Source organism: Carcharodon carcharias, chromosome 2 (genome assembly GCF_017639515.1).
Source record: "Carcharodon carcharias isolate sCarCar2 chromosome 2, sCarCar2.pri, whole genome shotgun sequence".
Classification (NCBI taxonomy): Eukaryota; Metazoa; Chordata; class Chondrichthyes; order Lamniformes; family Lamnidae; genus Carcharodon; species Carcharodon carcharias.
Window position 1 is genome coordinate 192753996 of NC_054468.1, and position 27246 is coordinate 192781241.

The 27246-nt window shown below is 38.8% G+C and overlaps 1 protein-coding gene across 2 annotated transcripts in view; it reads right to left on the reverse strand.

The window, feature by feature from the left end:
* rab3gap2 (RAB3 GTPase activating protein subunit 2 (non-catalytic)) overlaps positions 1–27246 on the reverse strand; it is a 108627-nt gene that overhangs the window by 5060 nt on the left and 76321 nt on the right. For both annotated transcript variants that reach the window (XM_041180146.1, XM_041180155.1), the window contains 11 exons: positions 25318–25478; positions 24475–24688; positions 20781–20951; positions 15073–15179; positions 13194–13260; positions 5563–5633; positions 4571–4606; positions 3314–3388; positions 1684–1902; positions 1175–1264; positions 282–497 (listed from right to left, as the gene is read on the reverse strand). In XM_041180146.1, coding sequence (XP_041036080.1) covers positions 282–497; positions 1175–1264; positions 1684–1902; positions 3314–3388; positions 4571–4606; positions 5563–5633; positions 13194–13260; positions 15073–15179; positions 20781–20951; positions 24475–24688; positions 25318–25478 — 1427 coding nt within the window. The remainder of the gene's footprint in view (positions 1–281; positions 498–1174; positions 1265–1683; positions 1903–3313; positions 3389–4570; positions 4607–5562; positions 5634–13193; positions 13261–15072; positions 15180–20780; positions 20952–24474; positions 24689–25317; positions 25479–27246) is intronic.

The window sequence follows — 27246 nt, forward strand, 5'->3', positions numbered from 1 at the left end:
GCTACTGTCTGCTACTACTGCTCGTGTATATAAACTGGCTGCTACATTTGCCTCAACAACGACAATTCAAAAATAGTTCACTAGCTGCAAAACTTTGGGATGTCCTTAGGATGTGAAAGGCAGTATTTAAAAGCAATTATTTTTTACTTAGTGGTTGCACTAACCTATGCATTCTGATCCATCCAATCTATCTGGTTTATACAGCCAACAAAATGCCTCAGGTAATCTATTATTTCAATTATATATTTTAAACAAATGACTGAAAGATGCATATATGTTACCTCTTCACCAATCTGGTCAATTCCATAATTATACAGCTCACATACATAATGTCGACGGATAACATCCTCATTCACTTGGAGGTTCTGAGACAGCTCCACTGCCACTGATGGCCAGTCTTCATTTTGCTCTCGATGAGGTTGCTGTTCAGAAGCAGACTCAGTATTTGGAGGTGCTATTAGTTCTTTCACTGAAACACTGACTAATTTCATTAGGAACTGGAAGAAAACATGCATAAATCATTGCATTACAAAACAATTAATTGTATCTGGAAGACATGATAAAGTGCTATACAAATGCAGGTACTTTGTTTTTTTCTGGATTTTGTACGCTCAAGAAAGGCACCAGTTCTGAAATACTTTACATTTTCAAGCATCTTGCCCCAGCCACTACTAAATCAGCTGTAGATTGAAACCTCGGCATTTTAGCACCAATGTGGCATGTTTGCATAACACTACCAAATCAGTACCTCATAAATGAAAGATTTTGTGCTGTGGACCAAGATGCTCAGACTAACTTCATATAATATGGGCTGAACGTTAATTCAGATGCTAGAAATGAATCAGTTCCTAAGCAATTACAAATTGAAATTTTAACTTAAAAAATGTAAGACTGATGTCAAGTTACCATCAAGTAAAATTCAAAAATTAAAGTATTTTAGTTGTTGGGTCAAGTGAGTGTTACAATCAGTGGAATTTCAGGCCAGTATAAAGAAGGATGAGAAAAACTGTCACAGCATACTTTATTTCTTGACTATTTCTACAAGGCACAGATGCAAATGAGAATTTCCAAATTCTAATACAAAAGGTTTGTTCTCCCAACGCCATTAACAGGGCAAATAACAATTCCAAATTATTGTTCTAATGAGCAACAATCCACTCAATGATTTTATTACCTGCTGTCTGAGTGAGACTATGTTAGGATCCATATCACCACTTGGCAGCAACTGGATTGATGTTAGCTCCTTGAAAAATGCATTTTTGCCCTTGGAAATAAATACGCAGCACAAAGTATGAAACTTTTTTTTGTTCAGGCAGAATTTTCAACTTCCAGTTATGAATGGCACATATTGTACAAGAATTAAACCACAAAATTGTCCTTTAAAGCAGCTCTGCTTTAGTCATACATTTCAAAATGGTGCTGAATAACAGGCTACATAACAGTAATATTCAATAATACACATGTTTGCTGCCCAACAGGGAAATAAAAGCATTTAAAGATATAATGTGTGCTGTGCAGACAACTATTTTTAATTTTGCATTTTAAGAAGCAAAGCAGCTACCAAATAATAGTTAAACAAGTTTATCCTGATAGACTTTTTGATGCTAATAAAGACACTCTATTGTCTTTCAACATACGCCATCTTAGACAAAAAAAGTCAATACAAGTTTTCAAAAAAAATACCTTGCTGTCAAATAGGCTGAATACTTTGACAGATTTCATCCCAAATAGCATTATTCCGTACATAATGACGGACAAAATATAGTGGTGCTGAACCAACGGGTAATGGACATGTCTTTGTTCTAGAGCCAGATCCACTATTGAAGTTTGACCCTCCACAGATGACCAGGTGTCCTCTATGTCTAGGAATGGTTCCTTCATTTCATCGCTGCTAACTTCAGCCTAACATACATATATATAAAAAAAAAACATTTTAAAAAGGGTTACATGAGGAAGCACTTAATTTGTAGCAACCATATAAAAAAAGTTTAACCTGCATATATTTCCAATTATTATATAGCATTACATAGAATATACAGCACAGAAACAGGCCATTTGGCTTAACTGGTCCCTATTGATGGTCCTCATGCACCTCTCCCATTCCTCTTCATCAAACCTCTATGAACATAACGTTTTATTACTTTATCCCCTCATGTGTTCACCCAGCTTCCCCTGAAATGCACCTATGCTTTTGCTTCAATTACTACTTCTGTTAGTGAACGTGCACATAAAATTGAAACAAAATTCAAAAATCTTTTGATTCTACTCAATAGGTTTCATTTATATTAATAAAGATGGTTCCCATTTTAAAACAAAACTTCAAAGGTGTATTGGTATGGTGAGCAATTAATTGAATGTATTTCCCAAGATATTACATTTTCTATTTGTGAATGCAGTCATTTTATTTTCAATTTACTTTTATAACACAACCATGTGACAATAGACAGTCTTACTTTCACACATATCTTCTTTGCCCTTTGTTACATAAAGCATTACAAATGTTTTAGCATTGTTTAACATAAGATGGCATCAGAATACTAATATAAAATTAAAGCTATACTTTTTTAAAAAGTCAACATTGCGCAAAAATTTCTCTCGAACATTATATGCCAAACAAAATACTCTTTCCCGCTTCCCTACATTAAAATCTGTAACTTTGCAGAACAACATAACAGATTTTTAGGACCAATTTCAAGGTGATCATCTATCACAGTTCAATGCTTAGGTGGTCAAAGTGAATCTTCAGTATGAATATGAACATGCCAGACAAAACTTACAAAATATTTAATATTTCATATGCTAAAACCAATATCATCTATAGAAAATCTAATATTTCAGAATATCTATCTTTTTGACAATTGCCGAGTGCTGAGACGACTGGATGTCTGTGCTTGGGAATATTTCCCTTTCTCTTACATCTAGTTTTAGCATTTAACACTCATAGGTCAGGATAGGTAGGGCTAGTAGAGAATTTAAAAGGCTCCCTCGGCACCTCCTTATTTCCAGTTAATATGCCTATTAGTTCCAATAGGAGTCTGTTGAGGTACAGGATACTTAATTGTTGTTCTATTATATGAGCTCAAGCTCATTAGTAATTTGGTGAAATCTGTTTAAGTCCAAATATCAAGAACAACCAAACACTGCTGGATTGAAGGAATTTTCATCCCATAGTCTATATTGGATTCAAACACAGGTCCCAAAAAAGGTTAAAGAAGCATTCTTAATATTACTGATTGTACAAAAAATCAAATCTAATATAAAAGTCACCATTCTAAACATGATGACATTGTTTAATTGCAGTGATATTTTTTACCTCCATTAAAGTTTGAAGAAGCAGCGAGCAAGAGCCAAAGAAAGATGTCACAGCAGTATCACTCATGCCTACATCCTGTCCAGAAAAAAAGCAAACCTTATAATGAAACACTTAAAACCATCAGTCAGTACTTGCATCTGTTTTAAGAATGCTTTAATGGCACTCTTTTGCTCCTAAAATCCCAATGTACCACACATTAGTCCCTGCTGAAAGAACATGTGGCCAGATGATCAGAATCAAAGAGTCTGGTAATTGCTTTAGAAGGAACATAAACAGCTACACAAAGCGGTTCCACAATTTCTCCCTCTCTGGGAGGAAACACCTCAATTTTTTTCAGCACATCCCCTTTTACACAGTCAAGATTGGTAACTTGCCATAGAAAACTAGCAAAATACCATTTTAGAGGATTAGCATACCGAAGCAGTGATATTCTGTACCACGTCACTGCCAGATGCTAACCTCTATTTTAAGGATATCATACCCATTACATATTCCAGACACAGAATAGACAAGTGATCATAGATATAAATGCATGTCACATCAACACTCTAGAAAAATCTAGACTTATAGGATCTGTAAAATTAGTGGGTGTGATACTCTAGACTGGATGGCAGGAATACAGTATTAGAAAATACCCGTTAACACACACACCACACACAGTTAGCCTCACAAGTTGTAAGGTGAGTAAGACCAAAGCTAGCACCCATCCTCCCTGTGCCTGATTTAACTGCAATTCTGGACAGAAGGCTCATTCTTCACAGGAAACTGGCAGAGTTTTACTCAACTGTATATGTCTGACTTCAAAAATAATACTGGCAGAAATCCATTGGGTTAAATTATATAAATACAATTATACAATGCACTGTAACCCATGCATATTTGATGATGTAACAAAGTGATTGATTTAGCTTAAATAAAAATATAAACTAAGACTCTGGTGTAAAAATTAAATTTGAAGGCAGTTATCCATTTTTTAAAAATATGCTTATTATATACTTATGTGCATTTTGTTGGACAGCAAAGTACATTGAAACACTGAAGATTCAATTCACTTTGAACTCTTTCCAGGTAAGAGAGATTCATCTCCATCTCTCTAGAGTGGATTCAAGTTCAGGTTTCGAAGTTGACTATATTCTCACTTCTTTCACCTTCTACAGCTTCAATTCAAAAGTAAGAAAATAAAGCTGAAAAGGTTTCTAGCTCCAGTGAAGATTCACCTCGGCCAATGCGTTCCCCCAAAATTTTCAAAATACTCACTCTTCTGCACAGTCTGTCTTTTGGTGCCTTGCCAACCTATTAAAAAACAATATTGATTAGTTTTAATGCCCTCTTTCATCAATAAAATTCGAGTGCCTAGAATATCTCATAATCATGCAAGTAAGCATATAAGTAAGCTTTTTCAATACAGTGAAATTTAACATATTTCCTTATAAATTTGCAAATAGAAGGAACCAGCCCCCCGCAAAAGACACTTCAGCTACCTAGCGTGTAACAAGCTCAAGTGGCCTAGGGCAACCAGCTGTGGATACTTATTTTGGTATTGCTGCCAGCTGCATTAAGACCTGGGTGTAAGAAGTCAGTGGCATTTCACCAATTTAAAAGCATCTAGTCACTGCAGCAACAGGGTATTCTAGTTTAACAAGGTGCACAAAAAAAAAATCCCTTACTTCTGGATTACAGTCCAAAATCATTGCTGGTATTGGATTTTTGTGGCAATGGAACTTGTATCTGTTAATCTGACAAACCTTTCAGTCTCTACCTTATTAATATACTAGTAATTTCTTAAATTTAAAATAAAAATGTCCTCTAGTTAGCAACAAAAATATAAACAGACCATGCAGTTTTACCAAGGCATTTAGGCCCCTAAACTAAATATGAAAATTAATTTTTGAAACTGTCAATATGAAATTTTCTACTGGATCCTCCAAGTTCAATTTTTCTACATACACTTTGGTAGGTTGTCAGTGCTCCTGTATCATGACCAGACTTTTCCTGTCTACATCACACTGTCACTTCCTGGCACAAGTAGAAACAAAATACAGGGAGAAGAGTTTCTGTACTTGTTTGCATTAACTCAAATGCATTCAGGAAGTTTGATCCAAGACCAAAGAGAATTTTATAATTTGCACTAATATCGTTCTTGACTCAATCTCTTTTATTTAATAATTTTTGCTCTAATTAATGTAGTTAAGCAGTAACATTAAAAATAGAATGGAAATTATTTATTAAATTAAATGCTCAGATTTTACCTTATCCATTAGGTAAGCAGCTGCTGACAGTCTCTTTACAACAAAGGTGTTCCACATCATAATAGCAATACCTGCAAAGAATGGAATGTATTCAGCTACACCACAATAAATGCTATGACTTAGCCCAATCTTTCATCCACCTATATGACAATTAATAATTAAATAAAAATTAATAATTAAAATATTCAATTTTAAGCAATAAGCTTAGGTTCAATATTTAATGTTGTCTGTGTAAATATTTAGAATTCCAATCATGCATGTCAACAGTCGCTTGTAACAATGGGTTTGTGGGTTATGCCCACCAGGTGGCAATGTGGAATTAGTTTCTGTCGTCTGCTATTTTATCATTTCCTGTAACGCACCATCACCCCCACCATCTCAGGTTCAGTAACTTAAATTTAAAGTTTAATATTTCATCTTCCTGATTTTGTAATTCTTTGAGAAACAATTGCACTTCTCTCAATGATCTTTCCATTCCACTGTTTGTATTCTATTTCATTTTTGGATTATATGCTGACGCCCCAGTCTGTCACATCTGGGAGGTGTGCCCCATTCAGCACCTTACTACATTGTTCCTGTGCTGATTTAGGCAGCCACAACCACCACTTGGCCTGAACCAGCTTACCCAGTTCATTTATTAGCTCTCCTGCTGGCTCACACTGCCACTCTCCCTTGTGTATGAATGAATAAGTAGATGGCCAATGTCAGAAAAATACATCTTCATGCTTTATTTCCATTGATGGTGATGTTTAAATATATAAATGATTTCACTGCAGCTGCTGGCTACTTGCCATCTTTAAAGGTAAATATTTTGACTGATTTATGTTTTTCACTATTACCATGTTTCAATGAGGTTCCGCTTACTCTATGAGTGAGTGGAGATAGTCAGGATAAATAGTTTCAGGACAAACTATATAAAGAACTATTTATAAAGGCTTCATGGTAAGCACATGGTTCTCTGGACACAGACAGCTCCGTGTTTTGCTCTCTTGGAGCCTCTTGGTCGTCTGACATAGATGTCATGCTTGTAACATCATTAACATAATTGTCTTATTAGCGTAACAATTAACCCTTTACTCTACAATTTAGAAGTAATATTTTCCCCCTGCTGGCCTTTTAAAGTTCTGATGAAAGGCTTTTGACCTGAAACATTAGCTCTGACACCTCCCTGTTTATTTGACCTGAGAAAATAGAAACGATTTTGGACTCAAAACAAAGAGTAAAATATTGAATCCAGGCATCCTGATTCTTTCACTCTTGAGATATTGCCACATGGGTGAAAAACAAACAAAAAACAATATTTGATTTTTTCATGTGGAAACGTTTTATCAAGCATGCAAGCCATTTAAAGTCTACAGGGAAAAAGTGCACAGGGTTCTGCACCTTCATTATTTTGTAACAGATCTGTAATCAGGGCTATATATTAGGCTGGTACAAACACAATGGGCAGAATGGCCTCCTTCTGTACCATTAATTTTCTATGTTCTAAATCTGATGTGATCATTCTTCATTCTGTTTAATTTAACTTCTTTATAAAATTGATTAAAAGACTGCAAACCTCAAACTGCAAAGTATAAGAGTCTTAAGTCATTTAGAGAGAATAGAAACAAAGTGGTAATTTGCATTATTAACTGTATAGGCACCTCATTGATAAAATTCATTGTTCACCCAGCAGAATATTATCTAATAACAATGATTTGTTTTATATTAAAGGTCTTATATAAATGCAAGTTCCTAAACCACTTCACAAAGACAGAGGGGAAATGGATACTGAGCCAAGAAGGAAAAAGAAGAAATATGACCAAAAGCTTTCAAATAGTTGGATCTTGGGGTTTTCGATAGTGATGGGACAAAGGGAAGGGGCTGACAGATGGCCAGTCAAAGGAGGTGAATGCTTCCGAGGAGGAATAGGGCTGGAAGATAGTGCAAAGAAAAGATGAGTCAAAGTTATGGGAAGGATTTACAGGTGAGCATGAGGATTAACGCTTTGGGGGCGACATGGGGAGGCAGTGTAATTCAGCAAGAACAGGGCTCATGGCCGAGCACAATTGTGGGACAGTATAAGCGTGGAGTTTTTTGGATAAATTTGAGTTTACAGAGGACGGAAGGCATTACAGTAGCTGTTTAGAGATAATGGAAGCAAATGTAAGGATGTCAGCAGCAGAGGTACTGAGGTAGGACTGGATGTTATGGAGGTAGAACAATCTTGGATAGGATTTAAAAAAATTCAAACAGTCAAGCAGGGTATCAAACACAAACAATCAGCTTCAAGTTAAAGAAACAGCATGGAGCAGAGACTGTAGCAGGTTTAGATAATTTCAATCCATCCTCCATGTTGCGCTGAAGAAAGTTATTATTCATTGTTGGTGGACAAGCAGTTTGATAGCAAGAGTTCAAGAGAAGTGGTAGAAAGATTGAGTTATCACAAGTATGCATATGAAATCTGACCCCATCGGAAAGGATCATCAGTGTACTGTGAAATCTGACCCGATGCCAGGCACCATTAGTGTGGTGAATTATCCTCCTCATCCTTATCTTCATCCTCATCTTTTCTGCAATATTCTAAGGCTCACAGAGAGTCCCATTCATCAAAATGACTGGAACTGCTTCTACAGTTGTGATAACAGCGGAACCTAAATTTGACTAAGTAGTTTCAGGTGAAAGAGGAGGCAAGACATCAGAGTTAAGAAAGGGAGATTGGTGAGATGATAAGGAATTCCTTGACATGTTACAATCATGTTTTAGTTCACATGGAACATGTACTTGGTTTCTCTGTATAGGGCTAGTATCTGGAGGTTGCCCGATGTACTGATTTCACAGTCATCCATCACCAGCTCTGGCAAGACCACATGAAGCCCTATCACATCTAATTCTCCTACGTACAAGGAGGAGGAGTAGCCATTCAGCCCCTCAAGCCTGCTCTGCCATTTAAGATCATGGCTGATCTGATAGTGAACTGAAATCTGCATCCACCTACCCCCAATAACCTATCACCCCATTGCTTACCATGAATCTATCCACCTCAGCTTAAAAATATTCAAAGACTCTGCTTTCACCACTTTTTCAGGAATATAGCCCCAAAGACTCACGACCCTCAGAAAAAACTTCACCTCATCTTTCTTTTAAATGGACGACCCCTTATTTTTAAACAGTGATCCCTAGTTCTAGATTCTTCCACAAGAGGAAACATCCTCTCCACGTCCACCCTGCCAAGACCCCTCAGGATCTTATATGTTTCAATCAATCTTACTCTTCTAAACTCCAGTGGATACAAGCCTAGTCTGTCCAACCTTTCCTCATAGGACAACCCACTCATTCCAGATATTAGTCTGCTAAAACCATTCACTGGATCATTATAAGCCTCAGCAACAATATTATTTTCTTTAATGCCAACTATGTTCTTAAATCTGTCCCCTCTTCCCTTTTCCACCCTCACCTCCAACAAATGTGAAGAGCCTAGTTACTGAAATTGAGATCATCTGGACAGCTGCTGCTGCTGCATTTCACCCAACCTCTCACCCCATCCATGTTCACCAAGCCAGGCTCTGAACCTGCATTATTTCTCTCCCATCTGTTCTGAAAGCCAACTTATCTTCTCAGCAATAACAGAAGCCAGGAATTCCAAGTCCCGACAGGCCTCAGAGTTTCCACACTTGTGGTCTGGGAGCGGGCTGTGCAAGCACAGTTCAGCATTTTAAGTTCTGTGGGTCAAGTATGGCCAGTCCGCCTGCACAGAAAGGGAAAAACAGTGCCAAAACCCAGGTTATGCGACCAGGAGTGGCACATCATTGCAGAGGAGTGTCCCAGGCAGTTAAGGAAAAAAGAGAGGAGCAGAGGAAAAGGCTCCAGAATCTTTACAGTGCAGGAAGAGGCCATTCAGCCCATCGAGTCTGCACTGGCTCTCTGAAAGAGCATTCCACCTAGTCCCACTCCCCTGCCTTATCCCTGCAACCTTGCACATTATTTCTTTTCAGGTAGCAATCCAATTCCCTTTTGAATACTTCGATCGAACCTGCCTCCATCACCCTTTCAGGAAGTTTGTTCCAGATTCCCACCACCCTCTAGGTGAAAAAAAAATTTCCTCATATCACATTTATTCCTTATGCCAAATATTTTTAATCTGTGCTCTCTAGTTCTTGATGCTCTCTTGAGTGGGAATAGTTTCTCACTATTTACCCTGCCCATTCCTCAGGATCTTGAATACCTCTATCGAGTCTCCTCCCAGCCTTCCTTTTTCCAAGGAAAACAGTCCCAACCTCTCCAATCTATCCTCATAGCTACAGTTCTCTATCCCTGGAATCATTCTTGTGAATCTCCTCTATACTCTTTCCAATGCCTTCATATCCTTCCTCAAGTATCGCGCCCAGAATTGTACACAGTACTCCAGATGAGGCCTAATTAGTGTCTTATACAAGTTCAACATGACCTCCTTACTCCTGTACTCAATGTCCCTCTTAATAAAGCCTAGATACTATATGCTTTATTGACTGCTCGCTCAACACGCTTTGCCATCTTCAATAACCTATGTACATATACACCGAAGTCCCTCTGTTCCTGAACCTCCTTTAGAGTCTCTCCCTTTACTTTACACTATCACACCATATTCTTCCTGCCTCTCATTTTCTGCATTGAACTTAAACTTCCAATTGTGTGTCCAATCCACCAACATGTCTATGCCCTTTTGAAATTCAAGACTATCCTCATCACAGTTGACATTTCCAACCTCTGTATCATCTGCAAATTTTGAAATCATGCCCTGCACATAGGTCATTAATATACATCAGGAAGAGCAAACACTGACCCCTGAAGAACTCCACTACAAACCTTCCTCCAATCTGTAAAACAACCATTTATCACTACTCTCTGCTTCCTGTCACTCATCCAAAATCTTGTCCAAGTGCCTACTTCCCCTTTTATTACAAGGCCTAGAATTTTACTCACAAGTCTGTTGTGTGACACTGTATCAAATGCCTTTTGAAAATCAATATGCCTCACATCAACAGTGTTTCCCTTATCAACCTTCTCTGTCTGTTACCTCCTCAAAAAACTCCAAGTTAGTCAAACAAGATTTTCCCTTAATGATCCATGCTGGTTTTCCTTAATTATCCTGCACTTGTCTAACTGATTATTGATTTTATCCCGAACTATAGTTTCCAGATGTTTCCCTGCCACTGAGCTCAAACTGACTGGTCTGTAGTTGCCAGCTTTATTCTTGCACCCTTTTTTGAATAAGGGTGTAACATTCAGTCTTCTGGCACCTCCCTTGTGTCTAAGGAAGACTGCAAGATTATCACTACTGCCTTGGCAATTTCCACTCTCACTTCCCTCAATGCCCTTGGTTGCATCCCATCTGGTCCTGGTACCTTGGGTGCGGTCTCACCAATGCCTTGTATAGTTGCAAGAACACTTCCCTATTTTTATACTCTATTCCTTTAGCAATATATGCCAAAATTCCATTTGCCTTCCTTACTACCTGCTGTACCTGCATACTAGCTTTCAGCGATTAATGCATGAAGACACCCAGATCCCTCTGCACTGAAGCATTCTGAAGTTTTACTCCATTTAAATAATAAGTCGCCTTTTTAATTCTTCCGACCTCACGCTTATCCCCGTTAAACTCCATCTGCCAAATTTTGGCCCATTCAACTAACCTATCCATATCCATTTGTAAATTTCTTATTTCTTCATTGCAATTTACTTTCCCACCTATTTTAGTGTCATCTGTAAATTTAGCTATAGTACCATCTGTCCCTGAATTCAAGTCATTAATATAGATTATAAATAGTTGGGGCCCAAGGACCGAACACTATCTTGCCATCCAGAAAAAGACCCATTTATCCCAACTATTTGCTTTCTGTTGGTTAGTCAATCCTCTATCCAAGCTAATTTTTACCCCTAACTCCGTGTGATCTTATCTTGTGTATTAATCTTTTGTGCGGCACCTTATCAAAGGCTTTCTGGAAGTCCAGATGTACTACATCTACAGGATCCCCATTATCCACTTTGCTTGTCACATCTTCAAAGAATTCTAGCAAATTAGTCAAACACTATTTACTCTTCATAAAACCATGCTGACTCTGATGGGTTGCATTTTGACTTTCCAAATGCCCCAAAGGTGTCCCTTTGGAGCAGTAGTATTCTGCTTGACGCAGCCGAAAAGCTGAAGTTGTGCTTGAGGGCTGATGCTTGAGTATATACTCAAGAATCCAGGGCAATGGAATCTCAGGAGAAGAGACTGAAACTCTGAGCTGGCGCCGTCCGAGTTGAAGTGACTTTTGGAGAGAATTCCAAGGCCAGATCTTCAAAGGTGAAGACTAGAATGCCATGTGAGAGAGACAAATTTTCAATGAGATTGGTTGACTCACAATGTTTACGGACATCTGGGTAGGTTGTTGAGAAATCCGTGGAATCTGTCTTGGTCTCATCTGCCATTTATTGTGCAGTGTGGTGTGTTCGACCACAATTGGCTTGTTATTTCACATGTACCTCATATTTATCCTGAATGTTAGAGTATAAGATAGATATTGTAAATTGTTTTATCTTTCTGACCCTGTATAGTAAAGTTTATTTTTGTTTGCTCAAAACCCATGGAAACGTGTGGCTTTATTCACTGAGCAAGTGTTTTGAATCTCAAACTCTGTCCATCTTAAACAAAAAGGATATTGGTCCCTGGTCAGATCTTCCCAAAAACTTGGAAGTTTGGTCCAGAATCATAACACATCTCTCATCATGTCTTCCCCCAGTACATTTTGTTCACCTGCTGCTGCTCCCTTTTACTGTTCTTGATCTCCGTGCTAGCCAACATTTTAAATGGTTCCTGTCCTCAGGTATTGTAACACCATTGCACAACGAGATTTTTTTAAACACTGCTGCAGCAAATCACAGTGCTCCTATTCACGTGTTTTTGCCACTGTCAGCAACTGATAAAAAATTTTCATTGCATTTTGGAATTCACTCTTCTGAAAGGATAGCTGTTATTCCTTCTGCATCATTGCTCAGCAAGTCACATGATACACTGTTTATAATAGCCATGCACAATACAATGAGAAGTGTGGTCTTGCCTCACCAACTGCTTGATCTTTGAGGAAGTTACTGGGTTGGTTGATGTAGGTTGCCTGGTTAAGATAGCAAATCTTGATTTTCAAAGTCTTTGGCAAGTTTAAGGTGGCTGAATAAGTGAAATTGCATGGTATTTCTGGATCTTACCTATGATTCTGTACATTTTTCTGTCAAAAAAACTATTAGTGGTCTTGAACATCATTAAATGATGGATTACTAATGTACTTAATACTCATTATTTCTCTTTATGAAACCGAGGGATACATGTGAAGATGATAGTGGTAGATGGGGAGAGTTGCTCTTAGGTAGCAAGCTTTCAACAGCTGCGAGAACAGAAAGTTGAAAGCAGTAGGGGAGGGGAGGTAGCAATGGACTTCATGGAACTGGGATTGGGGTTCTAGAGTTAAGGAGTATAATAGCACTGGGATTTAAAAGAACTGAGGATCCCTGGGCATTGTCCTAAATGTGGATTTCCGATCTTTATAGAGGCTTGACTCCCAGATACACTAATATTTCCTTCATTTATGTACTTATTCAGTGTGTACACCATGCTAGCCATAACAAGTACTAACCACGTTGAACATGAGCATTGCCAATGCATTTCAGATGGTCCACAGATATGCTCAAAAAACGGCCTTCCTAGAAGTCAAGACAAAGCATACTCTGTGAAATCACATTTCGTTAATTTTTAAACCAGAAAAGCCCATGTGAAAAAGTTAAATATTTATTAAATTATATTTTATGTATAAACTTTAGACATTAAAAACGACCATTTGCAATTTATACAGAATATAGGCAGTGAGTATTAAATGCCTTTAAAAGATATTAAAAATAATTGTACATTCATAATCACACGTCATCCAAAGTGCGCACCACTGTATAAAGTTTTCAGTGAAACCTCTATGGACGCATGCAACAACAATGCTCATTAAGATAGGTGGTTTAACATAGAAAAATATCACAAGGCAATTCACAGGCACATACTCAGATAAAAAACAACACTGAGCCAAAAGGAGTAAATTTAAAGAGTTGAGGCTAAAAGTATAGCCAGGGAGAACCTTGAAGTAGGAGTGGTTTTGTGAGGGAATTCCACAGTTTAGGATCTTGACAGTGAAAGGCAGGTCACAAATGACGGCTCAAAGGATTGGTGAGTGGGGCAGGGTGGGGGGAGGGAGTCCTCAAAAGGTCAAAATTAGAAGTATAAAAAAAGTGTTCTCAGAGCTGTAGGACGAGAGAAGGTTATAGAGATGGGCAGGGGCAAGACCATGAAGTGATTTGAACACAAAGATGATATTTTAAATTTGAGGTGAAGGTGGACAGGAAGCCAAAGTGAGCACAGGGGTGATTAGTGGATAGAATTTGCTGCACAGTAAAACACAAAAGATAACATTTTGGATGAGTCAGAACTGATGGAGAGTGGAGCATGGAAGCTCAATCAGGACAGCACTGTAATTGACAACTTGGAAGTGACAAAGTAATGGATAAGAGTTTCAGTAGATGTTCTGACTTGGGGGCAGGAACAGATAATGTTCCAAAGATGGAAGTTGACAGTCTTTGTGATGAGGAGGATTTGGGTTTGGAAATATTGCTCAGGGTCAACTAGGATACCACAATTTCAAACAGTCTTGTTATACTCAAAACAGCAGCCAGGGAATGGAACTGGCTTGTGGTGGACAGCATTTCAGTCTTCCCAATATTTAACTGAAACATAAGTGATAATCTGCAAAGATGAAACTCACACAGTTACCCGTCATGATTTATGAAGAGGTGGGGCTGGACTGTCAGCCCGACAAGACAACAGCAGAAGGATGACCATAAAGAATTCTAACAATTTGGTGAGGTCTCCATGTTTATGACTGGAACAAAAAAACTGCTTGAGCTCTGCGTCAAGATTCTATGTATACCCAAAATGCATAGAATATTAATAGAAAAGCTTAACGGTGCACTGTCAGCCTGCAGAATTCTCTCTCATTTGACATTAATGGCTAGAACTCAGGCTCTGCATAATGAAATTCAAATACTGAGTTAATCAACATTTGCTGTTGGAGCATTCATTAAACTAATGGGAGTTCTGAGAGTTGCCTGTTACAGTATTTTCCAAGACAAAGGCACAATTATTTTGAAATGTATCCTTTGAAATATAATTTTTCATCTGATATTAAAAACACTATTGACATAATAATACAGGGATGTTCTTGAAAATAATCTTTGCCACTTGCCGTAACAATGATTATCCCTCTAAAGTACAATTTTTCAATTATTAGTCTTTTTATAACACAAATACAAACAACACCAAGAACATATGTGAATACTGAATTTTAACTGCTCCTGGAGAACTTCTTTAGCTTTCAGGCACTCATTATTTTATTGCATCATAAAGAAGCTAATGTGTGATTTTAATAAGGTACAATATTTCAAAATCAAATCTGAAGAATTGTGTATTGTCTTTACCTCTGGATCTTTGTTCCATTGCACCACATACTCCCAGCAACAATGAGCATGAAGAACATCTGATTCAAGACTGCAGGGGAATCGTTCATAAACCAACTGAAGCAATTCTGTAACGATAAAAACCTTTAAAAACACGAGCAAACTAGTATCTTGTGGACAGAGGTTCTCTATTATAGCATATAGTCTCTATTAAGCAAAATCATAAATATTCAAATATCGATACTGTAACTTAGAATTAATGTAACATTCAGAAACAGAGCATTAATGCATTTACAGCATTGTCTTAAAATAATGATTTTGACTCAAATGTGGCAGCCACGATAAAGAAGTTTGCAAATGGTACAAAATTTGGTTGTATGGTCGACAGAGGAGGAAATGCTTTCAACTGCAGGAAGATATAGATGATCTGGTCAGTTGCAGAAAAATGGGAAATTGAATCCAATTTGGAGAAGTGTGAGGAAATACATTTTGGGAGTTGTAACAAGGCATGGGAATACACAATAAATGGGAGGATATGGAGTAGTGTGGAGAAACATAGGGGCCTTGGAGTGTATGTCCACAGATCCACGAAAGGTAGTAGGATAAATAAGATGGTTAAGAAGGCATGTTGCACGTTTTTCTTTATTAAGTAAGGCATAGAATACAAAAGCAGGGAGGTTGGTCTAAAGCTGTACACAACACTGGTTAAACCACAGGTTGAATACTGTGTGTATTCTTGTCACTACATGACGGAAAAGATGCGACTGGACTGGAAAGGTTCCAGAAGAGATTTTGGAGGATGCTGCCAAGACTAGAGAACTTTAGCTAACAGGAAAGATTGGATACGCTGTGGCTGCTTCTCTTGTAAAATTTTCTATATATTCACTAATATCCTTTAGGGAAGGAATTTTGCTGTCCTTATCCATTCTGGCCTTAATATGACTCCAGACACACAACAATGTATTTGATGTTTAACTGAGCTCTGAAATGGCCTTGCAACCATTCAAGTTGTATGAAATCACTATGAAAAAAAATTGTAGAACATGGGGGCTCAGTTTCAGGATAAGAGGCCAATCATTTAGGACTGAGATGAAGAGAAATTTCTTCACTTAAAGCTTTGGAATTCTCTATTCCAGAGGGCTGTGGATGCTCCATCACTGAATATTTTTAAGGCTGAGATAGACGGATTTTTGGTCTGACAGAGAATTAGGGCATATGGGGAGTGGGCAGGAAGGTGGAGTTAAAGCAGAAGATCGACCATGATCATATTAAGTGGGAGAGCAGGATTGAAAGGCTATGTGGTCTACTCCTGCTCCTATAAGAATAAAACCGGACATGCCACCCGGCGCTAGGCAAGATAACAGCAAACTCAGCTCAGTGGACCCTAAGAAGTCCTCCTCAAAATTAATCTGGGGATTTATGCCAAAACTGGGAGAGCCTCCTCTCAGATTAGTCAAGCAACAGCCTGGCATAGTCATGAGATAGATTCAGAACAGATCTAACAGCTCAAAACTGGGCATCCATGAAGGGCTATGTACCTTCCGCAGAGTTCCAAAAAGGAGTCAAACTGGACTCAAAACATTAACTTTGTTTCTCTCTCCACAGATGTGGTGAGACCTGTTGCATTTTTCCAGCACTTTGTTTTTATTTCCGATTTCCAGCTTTTATTTCAGCAGAAATGGATTCCACTTCAATCTGTAACCTCATGAGATGAGCGATGGCAGATGAATTGAACAGGTATTTGGCAATCTATTATTAAAGGCATTATAGCAGGGCACTTAGATTCATTCAAGGTATTCAGACAGAGTCAACATAGTATTGAGAGAGGGAATTCACGTTTAACCAATACATTGGAGTTCTTTGAAGAAGTAACGTGTGCTGTGGATAAAGGGGAACTGGTGGATGTACTTAGATTTCCAAAAGGCATTTGATAAGGTGCCACATCAACAGTTATTGCAGAAAATAAAAGCTCATGGTATAGGGGGTAACATATTGGCATGGATAGAAGATTGGCTAGCTAACAGGAAGCAAAGATTTGGCATAAATGGGTCTTTTTCTGGTTGGCAGGATGTAACAAGTAATGTGCCTCAGGGATCAATGCTAGGGCCTCAAATTTGTAAAATTTATATAAATGATTTGGATGAAGGGACTGAAGCTATGGTTTATATCTTTGTGTCATCAGCAAATTTAAGTAGGAAAGTAAGTTGTGAAGAGGACATAAGGAAGCTACAAAAAGTTATAGATGGGTTAAGTGAGTGGGAAAAGATCTGGCAAATGGAGTATAATGTGGGAAAATGTGAAATTGTCCATTTTGGTAGGAAGAATAAAAAAAATCTAAATGGTGAGAGATTGCTGAGCACTGAGATGCAGAGGGATCTGGGTGTTCTAGTGTATGAATAACAAAAGGCTAGTATGCAGGTAGAGCAAGTAATTAGGAAAACCAATAGAATGTTATCATTTACTGTGAGGGGAATTGAATACAAAAGGAGGGAGGTTATGCTTCAGTTATACAGAGTATTGGTGAGACCACATCTTGAGTACTATGTACAGTATTGGTCTCCTTATTTAAGGAAGGATGTAAATGCACTGGAAGCAGTTCAGAGAAGGTTTACTTGACTAATACCTGGAATGAGCAGGTTGTCTCATGAGGAAAGGTTGGACAGGCTGGAGTTTAGAAGAGTAAGAGGCGACTTGATTGAAACATAAGATCCTGAGGGGTCTTGAAGGGTGGATGTGGGAAGGATATTTCCTCTTGTGGGTAAATCCAGAACTAGGTAACACTTTAAAAATAAGGGGTCACCCATTTAAGGCAGAGATGAAGAAAATATTTTTCTCTGAGGGTCCCAAGTCTCTGGAACTCTCTTCCTCAAAAGGTGGTGAAAGCAGAGTCTTTGAATATTTTTAAGGCAGAGGTAGATAGACTCTTGATAAGCAAGGGAGCAAAGGTTAACAGGGGTAGGCAGGAATGTGGAGTTGAGGTTATAATCTGATCAGCCATGATCTTATTGAATAGCACAGCAGGCTCGAGGGGCCAACTGGCCTACTCCTAATGCTTATGTTTGCATGTTTGTACGTAATTGCTATATCCCTCACTCTATCATTACCATCAAGCCAGGGAGCTGACTCTGGTACAATAACAAGTGTAGAACATGTAGCACCAGGCATCCCTAATAATGAGATGCAAACTTGCTGAAGCTGCAACACAGGGACTTCATGCATGCTAAACAGTGGATACAGCTGACCAGAGCCAGTGCTAAGCAATCCCACAACCAAGAGATCACAACAAAAAGCACTGCAATCCTGCCACATCCAATTGTGAATGGTGGAAGACAATTAAACAACTAACAAGAGGAGGAGGCTTCAAAAACATTCCCGCCTACAATGATGACGAAGCCCAGCATGTGAGTGCAAAAGACAAGGCTGAAGCATTTGCAATTACCTCCAACCAAAAGTGCCAAGTGAACGATCCTTCTTGGCCTCTCCCTGCCGCCCCACGGTCCCCACCACCATAAAGCCAGACCTCAACCAATTAGGTTCACCCAACATAATGTAATAAATTGCTGATCATAAAGATACAGCAAAGGCTATGGGCCTGAAATCAACCAGGTTGTACTGCTTATGCTCCAGAACTAGCCACATTTCTAATTAAGTTGTTCAGTACTGCTACCACACTGATATCCACCCAACAAAGTGGAAAACTGCCTAGGGTATGCCCGGTATAAAAAAGCAGGATAAACCAATTTGGTCAATTACTTAATCAGTCTATTCTCAATCATCAGCAAAGTGATGGAAGATGTCATTAACAGTGCTATCAAGTGGCAGTTACTCACTTCTTCTTCTTAGGCTATCCCTCGAGGTCAAGGGTGACTTGCTTCCACACTAAAAATGAGTTCTCAGGCGACTGAAGAGTCCAGTGCGCAGCCTACAGTCTCTGTCACAGGTGAAGCAGACAGTGGTAGGGGGAACAAGTGGGTGGGGTGCCCGGGTTGCCACGTGCTCCTTTCACTGTTGCACTTGGCTTCAGCTAGCCCTTGGCGACGAGAGTCAGTCTGTTCAGCTCCTTCCGAGGTGCTCCCCCTCCACTTCAGGCTTGGGCCAGGGATTCCCAGATGCCAATGGGAATGTTGCACTTTTTCAAAAAGGCTTTGAGGGTGTCCTTGAAGCGTTTCCTCTGCCCTCCTGGGGCTCGCTTGCTGTGCTATCAAGTGGCAGTTACCACCAATAACTTGCTCAGCTTAGGTTCCACCAAGGTCACTTGGCTCCAAACCTCATTACAGCCATAGTACAAACATGGACTAAAAGAGCTGCATTCAAGAAGTGAGGTTAAAGTGACTGGGTCAAATGCACCTTGACGTCAAGAGGCCTTAGTAAAATTAAAGTCAATGGGAATCGGGGGAAAGTTCCATTGGCTGAAGTCATACCTAGCACAAAAGAAGACGCTTGTGATTGTTGGAGGCCAATCATCTCAGCTACAGGACACAACAGCAGGAGTTCCTCAGGGCAGTGTTCCGGGACCAACCATCTTCAGCTGTTAGAGGCTGGGTATTGTGTGGTGAATATCTCACTTCCTGACTCCCCAAAGCCTTTACAAAGCTACAAGACATAAGTCAGGAGTTTGATGGTATACTCTCCACTATGCTGAATGAGTGCACTCCAACAACACTCAAGAAATTCCAAACCATCCAGGACAAAGCAACTTGCTCGATTGGTACCCCATCCACCACAGGTGCACCATGGTTGCAGTGTAAACCAATTACAAGGTGCAATGCAGCAACTCACCAAGGCTTCTTCAACAAAACCTTCTAAATCAGTGACCTCTACCATCTACAAGGACAAGGGAAGGACACCCCTGCAGGTGCCTCTCCAAGTCACACATCACCCTGACTTGGAAATATAGTTGCTCATTCATCATCACTGGATCAAATCTTAGAACTCCCTCCCTAATAACAATGTGGGCATACCAACACTACACGCCTGCAGGGGCTCAAGGCAGTGAATTCATCACCTTCTCAAGGACAATTACAGATGGGTAAAATGCTGGCCTTGCCAGCAATGGCCATATACCATGAATGAATTTTTTAAAATTGAAAATGTTATTAAGCTCCTTAAAAAGTTAAACTTTTACAAAAATAGTAAGTTAAGCAACAGTTTCACAAGACATATATGTGTACCAGGACGTTGACTTGCTCCAGCGGTTTCCCCACATGACTAATTCCAATTTTAACAATACTGTTAGGAGAAATCTTCAACCGGAGGTTAGACACACAATTAAAGCAATAAGCAAAATAAAGATCATCAATAAGAGGGAATGTCATTTAGGCTCTCAAATACCCTCTTAATGTTTATGTACAGTGCATTCATTATGGAGAGCTGGTAGGAGACTGCCCACTTACTCACTTGGCTGGAGAATAACCAAGAGAAAGCCCAGTATTGGTGGATAAATATGTAGATACTAGAGAATGAATGCTCATCACTAATACTGGCTGAGGAGCTACATCTAGGATTATTAATTGTATCATGAGAGCAGTGAAATAACCACAAGTTATGGTCTGTCTCACAAACAGATTAAAAACAAATTTCACTGTCCTTCATTATCTATTTGATTCAGAACACTTGAACAGACTTCTAATGTATTATCTTTTTAGTAACCTTATAGTTCATAATCAAGCAATATAATCATTAATGTTCCATGGGAACTAATAAAACAAATTTAATTAGGCTCTTCTTACTGAGTATCCTTTCCAGGCCAAGCTCTTTGTACTTCTCACTCAAAAGAATGCTTTCCCCTTCTATCGGTTCATCTGTATTTTCTAATCTCTTAGATTGATGGGCCTGTTTCAGAATGTTTGGAACAAGATCCAGTTTGAAAATCCATTTTGCCACACCATCAGCAATGACTCCTGAGAAAGGTAAATGGATACAGATTGTTAATGACAATATCCCATAGAACAATACATGTAAGTTAATAAAATTTAAAACCTTTTGGAAATACTGGCTCGACATATTGCTATTTTTTTTGGGTGCTAGATTACTCAGAGGAGTTCACAGTGTTCAAGTCAGAATCTTCAATGAACCAGAACCAATTATGAATACAACAAATGGATGGAACATAAAGCAAGGAGTTAAATTTATCTTCAGTAATTCAGTGTTTCAGAAAAGTATACAGAAGGATTGAATAGAGTTTCATAATTGGCCTCAAATGTCATCAATAAGAAAATTAAAACTAACCAAATTCTATTGTAAGAAGCAAATAAAATGAAACACAACATATTCATGTCTAATCGAGTATCATAGCAACTTGGCTAGCAGAACACATGATTTTGCTAAAGGAGGGGATGAATGGTATGGCATGTGATTATTTCTCTATCTAAATTTTGTTCGCTTTTACATTAATACCTAGCACTTCAAACTACTACTTTTAAAATATACTATGAAATAGGCAAAATACATTTACATACTCTTGCCCATAATTTGTCACCCTCAGAATTTCCCCATTGGTGGAATCTAGAATGGTGATTATGACTAAAGGCAATATTGGATTTTCATTAACATGTTTTCAAACACTAAATTAAGATTCACAATCTTTAGTTACTGTATTTCAACTATTTAAATTCAGATGGTTCTGGATTGGGTAATTATGACACAGGATAGCTGTGACAGCAACGACAATGTCTTTTTTAAAGTTATATTCGGACTGAGAAAGCAACAAAATCCTCTACAGGACCAGTAAAGGACACAACAAGGCAAATTAGTCAACTCTGAAGATATAACAGAGGTTTTAAATGACTGCTTAGTATCAGTCTTCCCTTCAGTAGATAATGTTCAGTTTGCATAATGTGCAGGTGATATTAAAATGCAGGAAGTCAAATTGAATGCACATAGATACATGAAAGAATAAGGGGTCTTGAATATGATGGGGCTACTGGGCCTAACAACATTCCAAAGTGTTCGAAAAAATAGAGAATGTGTGAACTGAGCCCCTAGCTTATGTATTTAACAGCTCACTAAAGGCAGGAATGATTAATGGACTGGAGAAAGGTTAATATAGTACCAATATTAAAAGGGGTACTAAGACAGAACCATTAGTTTAACCAGCTGTTGAAAAGTTAATAGAGACACCAGCTTGCCCATGAGGGCAGAGCAGGCATTGTTGGAAACTCTCAGATAAAGGCAAAAAACTGCGGATGCTGGAAATCCAAAACAAAAATAAAAATACCTGGAAAAACTCAGCAGGTCTGGCAGCATCTGCGGAGAGGAACACAGTTAATGTTTCGAGTCCGTATGACTCTTCAACAGAACTAAGTAAAAATAGAAAAGAGGTGAAATATAAGCTGGTTTAGGGGGTGGTGGGACAGGTAGAGCTGGATAGAGAGCCACTGATAGGTGGAGATAGCCAAAAGATGTCATAGACAAAACTCTCAACTTGGAGACAATTAGATGCTGCAGTTCAGGGGAGGTGCTAGGAGAGGTAAGAGATTTATTGGTTTTCAGGGGGATAAAAAGCACAAGTACGGTGGAGTGAATGGCCTTCCTTATCTACAGTTATCTTGACTTAATAAGTGTTTAGTTCAGAAATATAGTATCAAATTAAAACACTAAATATAACTTATTTCAAACCAACATTGCAATTCTTCAATACAATTACATACAGACAAACTTTAATACTTAACCATTTTTGTCAAGAATAGTTATTGGCACGCGATCCAAGGCCTACCAATGGCATCTGTTCAAACAGCAAAGCAAATTTTATTCTCTTATTTTTATTGTCAGTTGTGATAGCACTCTTGCTTCTAAGTCACAAAGTTCCAGGTTCAAGTCCCACTCCACAGCTTGAGTACAAAAATCAAGGCTGACACTCCACTGAAGGGCACTGCACCATCAGAGGTGCTGTCTTTTGGATGAGGCATTAAAGCAAAGCCCCAGGTGGATGTATTAATGTACCAGGACCCTGGTCTTTGCAAACAGAAAACACGTACACATAGTGCGCCCGTTTCAACTAAACAGAATAGGCAACAGCCATTCTCTGGTTCATTCCCCATGGTAATGCCTTGACCAGAGTCAACCTCTCGGGTTTGAATTTAAACAAAGCTTGGCAGTTAACTGTCAAGTTCATCAGTTCATCAGTTCACTGGTGCATTATCCATGGCAATGCCTCTACCAATCAGAGTCCACTTGCCAACCAATCAATATTCTCTTCTTGAAGTATAAATTGTTGTTCCCTTTACATTAGGTATTTTTACGCATTGTCTTGATGAGTGCAAGCTTCGACAATGTGTCTTTTTTCAGCAATACTCAGATTAACAGCTTATCAAATTGTCATTTTTTTCAATAATTTTTTTAAGCAAGGCTCTTCTCTTGGAATTCTAGATGAACATGTAATGTTTGCAAAACCAACAAACAGCTAAGAACAAATAAAATTTGCATCTGCTGGTGAGTGGTTAACCAAAGCTTGCTCTCTTCAACATGTTCTATGAATCATTCCTTGACCTTTAGCATTAGTAACTAACTACACATTTGTAATTTTTCAGATGTTAAGGAACAAATAGGCATGACTTTTGCTCCATTCTCAGCATTTGAACCCTTCAACAGAGTCTCAAGTTTTAAGCCTCTCATTTTCACACATAGGCAGATATACCTTAGTGCTTCTCTGAAATTATTACAACCATGGAAATTGAGCAGTGACATGAGTGAACCTTCAGTTGAGAACCAGTATTTCAATTAAAGAGAGTAAATGGAATCATTTGTCACTGGCATAGATGTCCCTAAAGGCAGAGGCAATTAGCTTACAGGGCTGAAACAAAAAATATTGAACTGGAGAAAATTAAGTGAGAAGGCAAAGGAGAAAATTAGTTAATAAGAGTTAGAAAGACAAAATCCAGAAACCAAAGTCAAAGATTAGAAAGAACAGAAGAAAATTAAGATATTGACAAGTAGGAGGAAAAGAAACGAGAATGCAGTACTGGGAATACAAAATTAAAATAACAAAGTAGGAACTAAAAGTCAAACATTGGCATTAATATAAACAGGAGTGGTGGGCCATATACCAGGAACATTAATATACAACTGCCCAGCCACGAAGTGATTTCTGAGGCTGAATCAACACCTATGTCAATCTGACTCTAACACAATAAAGCCAAGAAATGTGAGACCCTTCAGTATTTCATTTCCAGGCAGGAATCTCATACTGCTTGCTATTAGTGAGTTTCAGCTTGATATTTAAGAGTATAACTACAGCCCGTGACCATACCATCAATTTTATTCTTCCTTGTTGTTTAATGACTCCAGGAACCACTTATGGAAGCATTACTGGTGTTCAAGTCAGGTACTGCTCATAAGTTTGGAAAACATCAGAAACCATTCCCTGGGCCTTGGAATACCCACGAACAAAGATTTGTGGGCACATGCAATGAGTAGAGCTCCTACCTCGACCACCTTCCAAAAGCTTTTTTACAGAAATGCTGGCAAATGGCTCAGAATGATGATAGGCGGTGCTGGATGGTTTGCTCCCTTTGCTGTGCAGCAACGTTTGTAATATAAGGCAATCCTCAAGCTGTCTCAGCAACAGATTCCAGTGTTCCATATCAAGAGACAGTGCTTCCCAAGAATCAGTCATTCCATCTGAAGTCATAACTACCAGCTGTTGGGAAACAGAAGAGGAAAACAAAATTTGGTGTAAGGTAGCACAGGGGAAGAAAAACTGGATGAAAGTCCAACCATCTTTAAGAAAGGTAACAAAATGAAAAATCACTGGACCCCACTAAATTCAAATTCCAGTAACAGAAATTAGTTCAGATTGCCCAGCTCTTCAAATCTAGCATTCAAACAATCATTTCTAACACCGGAGATTATTAGTTTAACAGTCTGATTCCTGACAAGTTTTCTTCAATCTCAGCTGTTTCTTTACTTATGCAAATTTTTATATTGTTTAATTCTCTCATTAAGCAGTGTGTCAATTTAGATTCTAGACTGAAATTGAACTGTTGCAGTTCCCCCAAGTACCAGGGATATAGAGAAGCAATTTCTTCTGTTTTGCTTCCAAATAACAGCCAGCCAATTTTCAAACAGAAGTGAATAATATTCCTCAGGCATGGCACAGGATTTCAAAAATATCCAGAGTAATTATCATAACTATAGGTGACAACACACATGAGCTCTGCAAAACAGCCATCTTTCACCAGCAGATCACGTGATGAGTATTGCCACAACCAGTATTATAGAATGAATGGCTTATTGCTTTGTTTGAACAAGTGTAACAATTCTACTCACATCTTTTTCAGCCAGGCTATTTGTTGTACTGATAGCTACGCTCCTTCCCACAAGTGCAGCTAACAATGCAGCTCCAATATTCTCTGCCTGTGCACACGCAGTGCGCATTTGTTGCCACCATGGAGACACTGACTGAAGGTCCCATGAAGTATCTATAGCACCTGCAAGGAAATGTGAATTTCAAATTTGAGATAAACACTTCAGATTTTGTGGTTTTTAATGCAACCACCTATGCATGGGTCAGTATTACCAGGCAAATGCACACGAGCACTACAGCTGCAGTTCTGCATGCATGCCAATGGTAGTTAGCACTCGAAAATGAAATCCATTGGTTACACAGCTACATATGCTTAACTTTGCAGTACTAACTTTGAAATGAAGTAAATGCTAATTGTATAAACAAAATATATATTTGGGGGAAAGGTTGAGGGTGGGGTGGGGTGGGGGTGTTTACACATTGAAAATTGTGAAACATGAGCCCAACCCCAAGGTGAAGTAGGGAACCTAATTTAAGTCCAATGCTGACCACAGTGTTTCCCAGGAGGCCTGGCTACTAAATGCAGGCAAGTGTAGCCGCATCAAGCAGAATAAAGTTTTTAGAACCATGGAAAAGATATGGGGCAGAAAGAGGCCATTCAACCCATCATGTCTACATCAGCCATGAAAAGAGGAAAAAAGCTAGCTGCTCATTTTAATCCCACTTTGCAGCATCTGGTCCGTAGCCTTGCAGGTTACAGCACTTCAAATACATATCTAGGTAATTTTTAAATGAGTTGAGAGTTTCAGCCTCAACTACCAATTTAGGCAGTGAATTCCAGATGCCCACCACCCTCTGGGTGAAAAAGTTTTTCCTCATGTGCCCTCTAACCCTTCTACCAATCACCTTAAATTGACCCTTCAGCTAGGGGAAACAAGTCTTTCCTATTTAGGCCCCTCATAATTTTGTACACCTCAATTAAGTCATCCATCAGCCACCTCTGTCCTAAGGTAAACAACCCGAGCCTGTCCAATCTTTCTTCATAGCTGCAATTTTCAAGCCCTGGTAACATTCTTGTAAATCTCCTCTGTACTCTCTCCAGAACAATTATGTCCTTCCAGTAATGCGGTGATCAGAGCTGTACACAAAATTCCAACTGTGGCCTAACCAGCATTTTAAACAGTTCCAGCATTACATTCCTGCTTTTGTAGTCAATAACTTGTCCAATAAAGGAAAGCATTCCATATGCATTCTTTACCACCATATCCACCTGTCCTGCCATCTTCAGGGACCTGTGAACGTGCACTCCAAGATCTCTCACTTCCTCAACCCCTCTCAAGATCCTCCCATTTATTGAGTATTGCCTTGCTTTGTTTGCCCTCCCCAAATGCATTACCTCACACTTCTCTGGATTGAATTCCATTTGCCACTTTTCCACCCACTGAACTAAACTATTGATATCATTCTATAGACAACAGCTATCTTCTTCACTATCAACTACGCAGCCAACTTTTGTGTCATCTGCAAATTTCCCAATCATGCCTCCCATAATTAAGTCCAAATCATTAATATATACAACAAACAGCAAGAGGCCCAATATTGAGCCCTGTGGAAGGCCACTGGAAATCATTCTCCACTCGCAAAAGCATCTATTGACCAGTACCCTTTGGCTTGTCACTGAGCCAATTTTGGATCCAACTCGCCACCTTCCCTTGTATCCCATGGGATCTCACTTTTCTGACTAGTCTGCTATGTGGAACTTTGTCAAAATGCCTTACTCAAATCCATGTAGACAACACCCACTATACTACCCTCATCAATCCCCCTTGTTACTTCTCAAAAAATTCTACTGAGTTAGTAAGACACAATCTTCCCCTAACAAAACCATGCTGACTATATCTGATCAATCCGTGCCTTTCTAAATGACAGTTTACCCTGTCTCTCAGAATTAC